This window comes from Serinus canaria, chromosome 1, assembly GCF_022539315.1.
Source record: "Serinus canaria isolate serCan28SL12 chromosome 1, serCan2020, whole genome shotgun sequence".
Lineage (NCBI taxonomy): Eukaryota > Metazoa > Chordata > Aves > Passeriformes > Fringillidae > Serinus > Serinus canaria.
Window position 1 is genome coordinate 10,749,846 of NC_066313.1, and position 14,406 is coordinate 10,764,251.

Sequence of the window (14,406 nt, forward strand, 5' to 3'; positions counted from 1 at the left end):
AATGAAAAAAATATGTGGCAAGCAAGTACCAAAGATTACAAATATATATTTTGCAAAACTGCCTGTAATTATGCAAAGTAAATTTTATGCAAAAAGTGACGCCATCTAAATGGCAACATAACATATGCACACATTCAAGAAAGACAGTCTTTTCAAACATACTATTGCTACAGTTATGCAATAGCATGAGTCTTTAATTACAAGTTAATCTATCCTAGTAAAATGAATTCTTTAATGTGGGGATTGGGGGTTTTATGTTTTTCACTACTAAGAGATTCTGCTCTTCCAAGTTGAAATGGTAAAGACACATTATAGGAGAAGGCAGAGGTAACTCCATGTTTGACAACATGACAGTAGTTTTGCTGCAGCTTTCCACTTAGTGAGGAAAGAAATCCAGTTTTAGATGGTTCGGATGTTACCAAAGCAGGCCTATAGCTAAAGTCTGTTAATTTCGCACCTTAAACTCAGACACAAACAGTAACTTTTGCAGTTACAAGCAGGAAACACAACACTGATAGTTATGGTTTTCTCCAAATTATGCTCTTTTCTGTGTTTCTTGGCAAGTAGAACTGGTCTCATGGCATTGGGCTGCAGTGCTTTGCTGCATACCCAGAGAAAGCAGGGCTGTTCCAGCCATGGCAGTTTATATGTGCTTCCTGCTCTTGCACCATGATGCATTTTCTTAACACAGCCTCCTGGAGAGATGGGCTGAAGTTACAGCACTGTGGTTCAGAGTGAAACTGCCTTAAAAAGAAGAGGATAGAAGTTTATATAGGTTGCAAACCCAGATGTCCATTATCTAGTTGGTGCAATGAGCTGGCTTTGTGTTGTGTTTTGAAAGGTTCCAGAAAAGTCCGTGGAAGGCTTTTAGATGTGTTGGTGCAGGTGCAATGATAGCTGTGTCAAAACCAGAAGATGTTGCAACTTCCTAAGTAGTAATAATAGAAGGGTTGATGCCATCCACTTCCCTAGTTTGTCTTTTCCTGCTTTGTCATGAGGGTGTCAGTCTGGAAGGGCTAGAAAGAGGAAGACTCTTCAGTTTTGAAATATTTGCAATTGTAAGCAGGAAGCAGGCAAGAAGGAAATGAGTGCCTTGACAGAGGCAGAGTGCTTCCCTGCAGTCTGAGTGACAAGCTGGGGTCCAAGCTCCACTACACAGAAGGGGGAGTAGTGGTTTTGAAAGTTAAGAGTCTCAGTTGGCCTTCATAAGTTCTCCCGGTCATCTGTGGCAGTCTTAGGGATGTGACTGTCAGTAAAGACACAGCATTAATGAACCTGAGTTTGGATCACTTTAAAAAATATAGCAGGCTTGAAGAATGGATCAGAATTGAATGTATAAGAAAAAGCAACATTGATTCTGAGAAAACAGTTTCCTTCATCTAGGAATCAATACTGATTCTGAGGAAATAGATGCCTTCATCTAGGGTAATTCTAGATGAATCCTCAAATCTATGACCACTTGAGTCAAACTGACTCTAAAATCCATAAAACCTGGACTTAAAGTAAAGATCCCAAAACAAAAGTTTTCTTTCCACTGAATTCACCTAGTGAAGATCCAAACTCATGTCATTGTGTGAATTTAGTCAATACATCTTTTGAACCTTACACAAAGATGTTGAATTTATTACATTGATCCACATGTCTCCTCTGTGGTGACCAGAGTCTACTAAAGAACAATTTGAATTATTTTTTTATCTTATAGCTGAAAGAAAAACAACAACAACAACAACAATGAAACTCCCATATCATACAGATGTGTTTACCTGAACTTTTCACCTTACTATGGATACACAGGTGGTGGGATGGGCAGTCCCGAGTCTCTTGTCCTGTTTCTCCTGCTCTGTTACTATGTGTGTGGAACTTGTATTTCCAGTGCAGCACTGTAACTTTTTCATAGGCCATGAAGGTGTGTTTACAAAGGTTCCTAGTGTGGTGAAACACTACCCTGGCCACTTCCAAGGCTGCATTCTGCACAGCTTCCGCACCAGTCACCTGCCTAACCTGGTGCAGAGAACCACTTGCCCTCATAGTGTGGGGTTTTCCCACAGTCCCTCCATGTGTGATTGTGTCCTTCTGCAGTGAATGCTTTTCTATCCCTGAGCTCTGTTTGGCCATTCCATCTCCTAGCCTTGGTTAACAAAAGTAGAGCAAGCCCTCAGAATGAACAGGTTTGCCCACATCTCTACATGGACAACTAAATTAAGTGTATGAGACGTCACCTCCCTGTAATGCTGACCAGCTACTGATGTTAAACCTGTCTTTGCCTTCACACTTAGCTAATCAGTCTCCATCTTTTTCATGTGATGAACTATTTTATTGTCTCAATTTTGTCCATTTTTATAAAGAACACTTCCTTTTAGTTTTTGCCTTTGGAGATTTTCTTGTTTCATTGACTCTCTGGAATACTATATTGAGCTTGTTTTAAATTGCAAAGTGTGACCATGTGTAGTGTGCCTGAATGAAACATGCATGAACTGCTGTTCTGAGCAGCTCCTGCTGTCAGTCTGCATGCAGTGTTTCTGAGGAGGCCGCTGCTCCCAAGTTCCCCAAAAGCACTGCCTAATGTCACCACTTCAGTTCCTGTCTCCATTTTAAGCCATGGATTCTCCCTCTCCAAAGTTAACCTTTGCTGTAGCTGTTCAGCACAGAGTCCTAGCTAGTGTAGCACTCTGCCCCTTCTGCATGTTCAGTTCTGTGACGGGAAAGCTGACCCTGAGGATGGTTTCTTTGGAAATCTTTACCAAATATGCAATAGTGTAAGAAGCTGAATAGTTTTACCAGTGCATACTAAAGATCATCAATGAGAAGCAAATGCCACTGGAGATCATTTCTCAAACAGTCTGACTAATGCAATTTATGACCCCGTCTCATCTCCTCAGGCTCCTGTTTAGCTAATGTGTCATCCTTTCAATCTTATGTTTCACCCCAGCTGTCTGTGTTTTTACATTTAAAGGCTTTGCATGAGCTGTGCCTGATAGTGTAGTAGCAAAGGTCACTAAGCTGACTTTACTATTAGGTGGGTTTCATTTTTATATACCAAACGTGATGAGGAAGAGTCACGGTCAAATCTGTTGACAAGATCAGCTTTAAATGTTGAACATCTTAAATGACTTTGCTTTCAGTTGGTCTTCTCAGGACAAGGGGGACTGGAAATCTCATTAGAATATATAAAGTGACAGATTTTGCTGTGCCAAGTGTACTCTTGGAGCCCAATATTGTCCCTCATGTAAATACACAAAGAGTAAAGTTGCATATTTATTTGGAGGTTGGCCTACAGCTGTGTCTAGAGCAGCCACTGACAACAGCCACAACCACCCTCAATGTATCTCTAAGAAACTTAATAGCAATAAAGGGGTCTTAAAGGGATATATATATATATATATATATATATATATATATATATATATATAAAATATATATTGATTAAATATATATATTTAATCAATATATTATATATATTGATTTAAAACTTCCTTTTGCTTTCTTTCTGGTAGGTAACCTCCCCAGAATTAATTATTACAATGAAAACTTTTTAATCACCCAAATTAACACTATGTTCAGATAAAACAAGTTAGATATGCCAGGTGAAATGGTCTGCAACTGTCAGCATTCTTCTTTACCATTCAGGAAAAGTAGGCTTGCTGGTCAAAACCATGACAAAAAAACAAAACAGTTTTGGTTTTTTTTTTCTCTTATGCCTTCTGACTTACAAAATTGCTATTTTTACAGTCAGTAAATGTGGTCAGACACCATGGATCATTGAAGTAACATGGAGAATACATTGTTTTCTGCCAAAAAATATATTTTACAAGGTATTTAGTTTCTATATGCAAGTAAAAAATACAAGAGGGTGTGAGCCTGACCATGCACACATCAGTAATATTTTGTATTTACTCAATTTTTTTATATATATCTTACAGTCAGTAGTAAGATACAAACCAAACTGACGCCTATTTAAGAAAATTAAGAACATGTTGTCCCATACCTGGGTATAAAAGAGAGGAAACCACTCAGGGAATGTAAACATGTAAACATGCAGTTCCTTTTGAGGAAATTTCTACACCTTTTACTCAGTAATTTCGTGTGATCCAGACTGAGAACTATTAAATTAAAAAAAAAATCTTTAAATAGGCTGAGGGCATGAAAATTTTAGGCTATAAAAATCCTACAAGGTCCTATTAAAATCCTTTCTTGGGGAAAAAAAAACAGAAGCTGTAATTAAATCCTACTATGGAAGTCATAGTCATTGTGAGGGTCTTTCCTGATCATTCCTTAACATTTTTACAGGATGAATACAATGAAACTTGTGCTAATGCTTACCATGGTCTAGAGAAACCTGCCTGTCTACAGTTTAGTAGGCTGAAAATGAAGATTTATAAAGGAAAAACAAAACAAAATAAAAGAAAAATACCCAAAACCCAAACACACACACAAAAAAAAAAAGCAAACTGCCATGTAAATTTTTAGACAAACAAACAGTTTTCAGCAAAGTTTCCTATGTGCTGAGGAAGCTCTTTCTGTGTGTGTGCATCTACCCTGCCAGGGCTGAATACCTAGGAACATTCCCTAAATGGGAAACAGTGGTATTCCCCAGTTCATCTTCCCAGAGAGCACTTGATAGCTGAGCTCTGAGCATGCTGACAGGGTGAATCAACATGGCATGCCGAGCCCTGGGTTCTTCATTTAAAAATACAGCCACTGAGGGAGGCAGTAATGATGTTTGTTCCTTATTTAAGATCCTCGTATTTAGAGTACTGTTCCAGTAGATGGACGATTTGAGTGCTGCTCCCTCCTACACTGTCAGGGGTTTGGTGTCCACATTCCCCTCATTCCAGAGGAGTGGCCAGGAAAGGAGGCTGCAGACCAGGCTGTGATAAGGACATGGGCTGGTTGGACCTGAGCAAGGATCATTAAGCTTTAGTTGTGAAACATGAATCCTTATGTAAAGCATCTTTCCACCCATTCAAAAGGATCTTCCCTGTCCGTAGCAGGGGTAGGATATTAGGCACATGCCTCCTTCAGGTTGTATGTTGCTGGATGTTGTATATCCCAGCTTGAAGCATCCAAGGCCATTCCATACCTAGGATAGGGAACCTGGGTAACTAGCTGAGGTATTTTAATATCACCAAGAATTCAACATACCTGAAACCGATGTGAAATTATGCACTACAGTCTGGGGCCTTTAATTCCTTAACCTTTGATTGTGGGTGACTAGAAAGAAGGGCGTTCAAAATGACAGAAGCAAAACATGGGAATTTTGTGCTAGTCCTGTCAGGTTTGACTCCTAGTCTTATGTGTGGATTACATGATCCTGATGGAGAGCAACCCTGTTTACCCACATAGACCATTGGTAAGGTCATTGTCTAAGAAAACAATTGTCTGTCTATATTTATTTAAGGAAGAGTGCAGCATGCGTTTACATGACTGCATGTATGGGAATCTTGTCCAGGAGTTGTGATAAGCTGTCATCATGGTCAACGAGCTTTTGCTTCAACAAAAAGCAAGAAATGACTGAGTAGTTGAATGGAAGAGGAGAGCAGGGAGTTTGTCACTTGAAAAAATACATGCAAAGTAAGAATGGGGAAAAAAATGTATAGAACTGGCTTGATTACTTTGTAATCCAAAATAAATTGTTTAGACCTTGAATATGAGTGTTACACACTTATGGTGCTAAAAGTAATAAATGTTTGAGCTGAAATTGTTTCAAAATAAACATAAGTAATCATTAGGTAAAGTCTAAATCAGGGGGAATATTAATTAGTATTTTGCTTAAAATTAATTCAATGGAAATAGTTATTTGTTGTGGAACATGCTTGTTTAAATGAGTTACCTTTTCAATGACAGAAAGAAGTATCTTGGGAACAGTTCTGTAAGTTTCTACTCCTTGAAAAACACTGGGCAATGCCTATTGGAAGGACTAGTAGTTTTTGCTGGGCTCTAAATTACAGCCACATACAAAAAAATGTTATGGCCTCTCAGGAAAGTTGTGTGAAATAATATGGTCAAAGTGCAAGGGTGGTCAAGAAAGTAAATAAAATGTGATGATAGCTAGGGTAAAAAGGGCACTTTAACCAGGTTCTTGTAAAATCCATAATTTCTGTGCAATTCAGATGCAATTATATGAACCCAGGAGTATAAATCTGAGAATTTTTATTTGGAATAGCACCTGACTTTAAGAAGGCACGTGAACAGACATCTGCTGTCAAGAAGCAATTAGGTCAGGAACCTTCAATTTAAGGTCAATAAACAATGGAATATGAAGTTGTGTTTTGTATAGCAACAAAACCTACATTCACCTCATTTTAGTTTTACTTTTAGATTTTCAAAAGGCTTTCAGAAGACGATTGCTCTCTTTCCTGAGTTACAACTTCCGTTAGTTTTTGTTTTGGTTGCCTTGGTTGATAACCACCAGGAGATTTTGCAGGTGCCAAAGCAGTGTTTGAATGGTTACCAGTGACGCGGAGAGTAATTGCCAAATGATGATTTCAAAAGTGTCATGCTGTAAAAGCTGCTTGAATGGCCGTGGTTTTGTCAGTTGGCTGCACTATTTACTGTAGAGCCAAAAGGCCTAAGTGAAAGGGCTCCAAGATGGGGTTTGTAAATGTGAATCCAGGGAAGCTCTTGTCCAGGGTTAACTACAGAGCTTGTGTTTGTAGCGCTCACTGCACTTTTTAAAGCAGTGCTTTCTCATCCCCCTTATAGCAGGTTACACATTTGGGAAAAGAAAACCAAGAAGTCTTGACTTGTACTTCCCCAGCTGTAACTTATGCAGCCACAGTCTAATTAAAGCCCTAAATAAATGTTGCACTTAATTAAGGACAAACCCAAGTCTATTGAAAATGGAGGGAAGTAATGAGCTATTTCTTGTTGTACATGATCTTTGTATACAATAAAACATGTGCTAAAGTGTTTTGTGGTTGGCTGATGTTTGGCTGCTCTTTGCAAAAATAGGAAAACAAGGATTCCTGTGAGCAGGCACAGGCTTTCCCTCCAATTGGCAGTGTGCAGATCAGGAAGGCACGATCACTTACTGATTTAAGAAATAGGTGAAATGAAACTTGATGGGTACCATTTCTGAGCCTGGGTCACCCTCTCTTCTGGGCCAGCACAGCTGTTCCTGCAGCCAGTCAGTGAACCATTTTGGGGAACTGATCTAGCAGAAGAAAACAAGCAGTTTAGGGGGGAGGGGAGTCTGTGCTTGTGTTTCAGGTGAATCACTTCCCCAGCCCTGCTGGTGAGGAGGAGGTGCAGATGAGGGGGAACCTTGCTCAGGGGACCAAGCAGCTGGAGGCAGAGGTTGTGCAATGTGTCACCAATTGTTTAACAACCAAGCCATGTTTGGTGACAGCCAAACCCTGTAATATTGTTAAAAGATGAGGAGCAACTAAGGGGAAACCTGACCAACTTCTGTGAAAATATGCACATAGATATATATATATATAAATATATATATTCCTCCTAAAATGTGGCCCTGATAAAATCATTAGTGTTTTCTGATGAGGTACAAATTCCAGTCTTTTGCTCAATGAACTTCATAGAGCGCTTGAGCTGCAAACAGAACAGGGAAGTCTGCTCCCTCTGGTTCCCAGCAACACTGTAAGTATGACAGAATCCTCATTTGCATGGCTGTGGTTCAGATTATGTATTTCAATGGAAAATCCCTGCCTTGGGATTGGATTTCTCAGCCTTTTTTTGTATTAAAGAAAGGTAGGAAGCCGGAGCCCTTAAAAATGATAATTTTACTGGGGAGGAGAATTTAATGGAAGGTGATACTTTGTCATCCTATCCTGATTAAAAGAGACTTGAACAAAACGTACGATTTCTTCTTTCTTTTTAGACACATTTTATTTTTGGACACAGAAAAGCTAATAAATAAAACAGTGAAAACACTTGAAATAATATTGCAAGACAAATGTCTTTAATTTAAATGCTAATTTGTTTATAGTATTTTAAAATAATGTAAATAGTTAATAGTTTTGATGAGAGTTATCTAAACATAGCACATGTCAAAAAATATGGTGAAGAAGCTGTAAAAATGTATAAGAAAAAGCATGATTATATATTGGAAGAGGACAGAGGAACTGGACTAGAACTCCCACGCAGCTGCTGCAGAAAAGGTTTCTAAGAAGAGCCCCAAGCTGCTACTGTTGCCTTTCTTACATGTAGCCATCAGTCTGAGTAGAGAGAATTTCCACTCCTATCTCCAGTAATGTAATTTGCAAGCTATTTCTGATCCCGTTATATTATCTCATACTTTCTTGTCTTTTGCACAATAAATTCTTTGGGAACATAAATTTTAAAAATTGCCTTGCATATTGCAGCATAAAAGGAAAAAACATTAAAACTGATACAATCTATGGGCAACAAACCTGAGAAGTGCAAATATCGATTACATTGCAACATCTCCTGCACAGAATCAGCAGTGAAATAAAGCAGTGGTTGCAGGTTGTCATGAGTTGTGCTTGTATTTTACCTGGAGTCCAGGATCTTCCAGTGATGTTATTACCTGATAACCTCAGTTTTAAAAAGATCCATACTCTACTGTGGGAAGAAGGGGGCCTTGAATTACAGAGTCATAAAGACTGTGTGTGACAGAAAAGCAGTAGCTGCAATTAATTTTGTTGCATTAGGCTCTCAGCTTTTTAGGTACTTGGGGCTCTCAGAACCATGCTGCTCTCTGCAGCTTTTCCTACAGACTAAGCTCCACTGGCCTCGGAAATGGAGCTGGGACACAGGTACCATGCACTGGGCAGGCATTCAGAATGTGGGGTGGGCTTCTCTGCTGCCCTTCACCTGCTTTCTGGGCAAACGTGTTTTGGCCAGCCAAGTCACTTTGCCCTGCTTGTGCTGATGCCCAAAGCAGAGTCCTTTCTTGCCCTTTCCTTGACACCTCAGAGCAGGGTGACAGAGGGACAATCTCTTCCCTAATACTGTTTATCTGTGGTGCCAAAATTCACTGTGGGCTGGCAAGACCAGCTAATCCCCTCCAGTATGTCAATGACATTCCTGTACAATTTGAATGCTGAACTGCCACCACCCCACAGCTCACCCAGTCAAACCTCAGGGAAAGGGAAGACCTGCAACTTTAGGATGAACCATTACTGTGCCTGGTTCTGGGCTCCTCAAGGAGCTCCTGGAGAGGGTCCAGCAAAGGCTACAAAGGTGATCAGGGTCTGGAGCATCTCTTATGAGGAGAGTTGGGCCTGGTTAGCCTGGAGAACACTGAGAGGGGACCTCATTAATGCATACAAGGATCTCCAAAGTGGTTGCCAAGAGGATGGTGGGGCTCAGCAACATTGGGGCCCAGCAACAGGGCAAAGAGCAATGGCCATAAACTAAAACTCAAGAAGTTCCACATCAACACAAGGAAGAACTTTTTTTTTTTTCTGTTGAGGATGGCAGAGCACTGGAACAGCTGCCCAGGGAAGGTGTGGAGTATCCTTTCTCTGGAGACATTCCAAACCCACTTGGACACGTTCCTGTGCCACCTGCTCTGGGTGATCCTGCCTTGGCAGGGGAAATGGGGCAGGTGATCTCCAGAGGTCCCTTTCAACCCGAACGATCCTGTGATTCTGTGATTCATTTGTCGATACGGTTCGTTGTCGCTACGAGCAGCGACAGCGCTGGAAGCAGCGTTGGCTCAGAAATTCCCTGGCGATCCCCTGGAAAGCGGCACCGATCAGACCTGCTCTCGCTTCCCCCGCAGCGGGGCAAACTTTGCCTTCCCCGGGGAAGGACGCGGCGGGGCCGCCCCTGCAGCGGGCGAAGGACGCGGAGCCCTTCCCGAGGGAGGAGCGGGGCGGCCGCGGGGCTCGGCGCGGCCGCCCCGCTCCCGCCGGGCGCTCCCAAGATGGAGGCGGGCGGTGTGACAGGGCGGGGAAGGGGCCGGGCGGGGGCTGCGCCCGGGGCAGGTGCGCGGGGCGGCGCCGTCGGGAGCCGCAGCCGGGCCGAGGGCGGCGCTCGGCGCTCCGGGAGTGGCAGCGGGGCCGGAGCGGTGCTGCGCTGCCCCCGCGCCGGGCGGTGACTCGGGCTCCCCCTCCCGCCCCGCCTCCCGCCCCGCTCGCCCAGCCCGGGCCCGGCCCAGCTGCCGTCGCACGGCGCCGCCGCCACCCGCCGAGCCCGGGGCGCCGCCGGGAGCCGCGCGGGGGCCATGACGGTGGAGCAGAACGTGCTGCAGCCCGGCGGCGCCGCCAAGGTGAGTCTCCGGCGGAGCCCGGCCTGGAGCGGCTCCGCGTTCCCGCCGCGCCCGGGCCTGGCCGCACCCGCTTCGGCTCCCGCCGTTCCTGCCCGCGCCCCTGCTGAGCTTCTCCCGGGCCTTCCCCGTGCCGCGGCCTCGCCTGGGCCCCGCCGCTCCGGCGGCCGCGGAGCCGCAGCGGGGGCCGCTGCCGGCCCGGCCCCGGGTCATCCCGGCCCTGGGCTTTGCACTGCCCTCGGGGGAGCCCCGGCGCGCTCCCCGCGGCCCCGAGCGGGCCTGTTGCGCTCGCAGGCTGCTGGGCAGAGTGGCGGGACCGGGGCTGGGCAGGAAGAGCGCGGGGTGCCGGCCGAGCCCCCCGTGGGCCCGGGGGAGATGCTGCACATGCCCGGCGTGACCCTGCAGCGCCGGCATCCGCGCCTGCCAAAGGTGAACGCTATTTCCAGCGAGTGACGCGCTCCTGCTGGAGTGAAAAAGTGCCGGGTTTAGGGACTCGTGTTAACGTGCATCATGGAACGGGGTTAAGGGAATGACGGCGCTTACCAGTTTTACTATGCGCCAAGACTCGACGGAGAATGTTTGTCAAAAGAAGGGGGAAAAAAAAGGATACCTTCTAAAGCTTTCCTTCTCTTGACTGAACTGTCAAGAGAAATGTCTAAAATTAAATTGCAACGCTTTTAAAATAATATGTTTTAAAGGTAATTTGTAGGTTAACACAACTCTTGTGGTTAGTGGTATGACTGCTGCCTCTTCCCTGATTTTTATTAGTGTTTTAATGGCCTGTACTGCCTTCATAAGAGGATAAAGGTGTATGTGCTTTGGTATAGTCGGTGTGAAAGTTAAATGGCTGCAGCTGTAAGAGTGGACAGTGGGAATGTGCTGATTAGGGTATAATTGGTTAAAGTGGTACAGCTCACATTTAAGAAGCTTTTTTTGAGGGAGGGCGTGTCTGGCCGAGGACTGCTCTCATAGTTGGAAGTAGTTAGCAGTGATTTTGGCGGCTTCAGCAGGAAGGCAAGGGCTGAACTGTCTGATTTTGTTTCTCTCTCAATGTTTTCGGTTGTGGTTTGCTTGGAGATTATTGTAGCAGGTTTGCTGCTACATGTGCTTGCTGTGTTTGAAAACTGATGTTGCTGCTGTGCATCTGACAACTTTTGTGAGCAAGTTTATCTTTCACAAAACCTCTTGTCAGTGGTTTACTTAATATATTGTAATTATCATGTCAGATACATAGTGCCTTCTGGACCCTGACCAGTGCTGCCTATTTGTGCTTTGTGATGATAATCCTTAAGGAGTAATGTTAGTTTTCAACTAAACTAAAAGGGTCCTTAGTTTTCAACTAAACTACTGCTTGTGGGGTCATTCGTTCAGATTCACTTGAGCTTCAAATCGAGGATAAGCCCAAAAGGAGGTTGAAGATTGATTGTGGTATGTGCCAGGTAATCCCTGCTGCAGTAAAAAAATACAGCTAGCAATAATTCTGAAGTTGTAATCAGCATCTGTGGGCGTTGGTCACTTTTTTAAGTGTCTAGAGAAGCTGAATAAAATATCAAGGTTTTTTCATGGCACAGATTTTTTATTATTATTTCTGTTGAATCATCTGATTATTTTATTATCTGCAATTACTTTTAACCTGTTTTATCCCTAATTGCATGCATTTAGGGAATCAGGGAAAGGCAAATCTTAAAAGTACATCGTAAAAAAGCTTTATTTGACTCCAAAGCGAGTACCTCATTGTTTGTGAGACTAATGACTAGCTGATTGGATGACAAACTTTAACGTTGATCAGGCATTTGCATGTAAGAAGGCAAATGGTGAAGGTGCAGTGGGCTGTGATGGATGGATGAAAGGTGGAGAGGCTACCATAGCAATTACTTACTGTTTTCCTTAAAAGAAGAAAAACCCAATGTCCACAAATCAGGGAGTTTGTTCTGGAGACCTCAAAGTTTGTTGCAATTGTTCTCTGTTAGTGTGAAGAAACCACATACAAGCAGAAATATATTGGGTTTACAAGAGATGCCTGAGTCATCAGCATACCTTATTCGGAGCCGTGGTTCCCAACATTGTTCATCAGATGTTTTCTTACTGTCATACAGGAAGTGTGTGTCAAACTTCAGCAGCACTTGGAGATGTAGGTTTGTATTAATAAATGCTCTTACTACAAACAGCCTGCTTCCCACTGAAGCTATCTTTAGTTTATTGTGTAGTTAAAGCAGCTGCATCAGGTCAAAAGAAGTGTTTTCTTTCATCTCTGCTGGTCATCTTGACCCTTAGTTAAAATTTGTAAATTATGTCCTGAAGCAAATAATTAATGAAATTATTCTTGTTGCTCATTGCCATTGTGTGCTTCTCTGACATTGTTTGGTGCCTGAAGGTTATAGGTAATGTTCACAGTAAGACTAAAGCATGTGAATAAAGGTAAACAACATGAGAAGTTTAAAAAAAGTAGCTTCTTGTTTTGTCCAATCTGTATTTCTGCCCTGTCCAATCCTCTTTTTTTGGTCAGGCATTTTGCTGCTGAGGAAATAAGGCATAAGTGTTGCAGGATTTCCCGTACTCCAGGCAGCCCTACATGGCTGATGCCTGTGTACCTCAATTTTCCTCCCAGAAGAAGATCTTCCCAGGCTGCCCCATGTGCTGTGCAGACCTTTCACTTGTCCATTGTCCTGTACACAGCAAGTTCAGGGGCTGGGTGAATGGTGATTTTTCAACTAACTGGAAATTATGATGTGGGAAGATTAAACGTGTTTCAGCATTGTCTCAGCTCTGATAGTTCCTGTGATGGTCATCTTGGAATGGCAGATTGAAGAAGCTGGGTTTTAACTGGTGGCACATAGCTGGCCTCTCAGCAGTGTGTGTTATCAAGTTCTACTGCTTCTGGAGAGAGCCTGACATTTGGTTGATAGATGGATTTAAAGGCTGTTTTATCTGTCCTTTGGTTTCCCACACCCACTGTTATTTCAGACCTGTGATTCAGCAATGCATTGGCAGTGTAATCTCAGGAATAGTAGAATAATAGTAGAGTAGAGCTATGTCAGCTCAGCTCATTTTTCTTTTCCTAAAAGAAGCACAAACTTTTAAGGATATTTACCACTTGAAATAATGCCTGGCTTAAAGCAAGGTCTGATACTAAATTCTTCTCCCTTGCTATTTTTTTGGGGTAAAAAGGTTAAAATTGTGCTAGCTTGTATGTGCTTCTGTTGTGCTTGTCCCATGGTTTTGATGTACTTATTATTTAAAGATTTAGCTAATAATATGGCGCTGAGTTGGTTTTTTTTGTTCCTAAAAGCAATAGCTGCTTCATGCAGATGATGATCGAGTCATCTGTCTCCACCAATTGCCATGATGCAGTCCTAAATGGCAGGAAGTGATTGCAAAGTATCTACTGAGCACCTGGTACACAAAGAAGGTATCTTGGGAGCTGGGTACTCATTTTTCTTTTTTCCATCTTAATAGGTGGCAACCTTCCAAGGATTTAAAATTCAAGTCTTTAAAACCTCTTCATCTTGAGAGTTGAGTTCAGATCCATCAGTTGCCTGGTGGATCCAAGAGGCTGCAGGCTTCCTCTCTCTTCGTGAGGCCAGAGCCACCCTTGCCTGTGACCAATGTGCAAGTGTCCCTCTGCACCTGAGAAATGTCCCCTGGGTCATGGAGTGAGGATGGTTTCTGCATCTCCCCATGAATGGGGAGCAAGCTTGGAGGGCTTGAATATGGGGGGGTTACAGCTGCCAGTGCTGGTACCCAGAGCTTTAGTACCTCTTTGTCCAGAATGAGCAGAATAGCAACACTTGTTTACTGAAAGTGTTTGCACCAACAACCGAGTAATTTGCAAAGATTACCTGAAGTAATGTGGAGTTATGCTGTTAAATATATGCATCTTGTTCTGTATTTAAGAAGCTCGTATCAAAAAAGTTTGTAATACTTGTAGTTACACCTTTGACACAGATTCCTGTTGGTATTTCTGAAAGCTAGAGCAAGGTGCAAAGGCCAGTGATTCAAAGTAGTTTTGAAAGCCCTTGTCAAACTGGTCTGCTGAATGCCTGCTGGTTTTGTGACTGTTTTGATGGATTTTGTTGGGAATGGGTGGAGGTGTGTGTGGCTAGTTTTTTGGTCTTTTTTTTTGTTTAGTATCTATGCAAGCTTGCTGAATCTTGGAGGGTTGTGTTTATTGATATGATATGAATCAGCACCTTTATGAAACCTTTAATAGCAGT

The 14,406-nt window shown here is 43.1% G+C and overlaps 1 protein-coding gene across 2 annotated transcripts in view; it reads left to right on the top strand.

Moving 5' to 3' along the window:
* The first annotated feature begins 10,057 nt into the window (after positions 1–10,057).
* Positions 10,058–14,406, top strand: part of USP25 (ubiquitin specific peptidase 25) — an 88,111-nt gene continuing 83,762 nt past the window's right edge. Inside the window, exon 1 of one of the 2 annotated variants that reach the window (XM_030234432.2) lies at positions 10,058–10,195. In XM_030234432.2, the coding sequence (XP_030090292.1) occupies positions 10,151–10,195 (45 nt within the window). In that variant the 5' untranslated portion in view covers positions 10,058–10,150. The remainder of the gene's footprint in view (positions 10,196–14,406) is intronic. The other variant, XM_030234431.2, reaches the window with a different exon arrangement.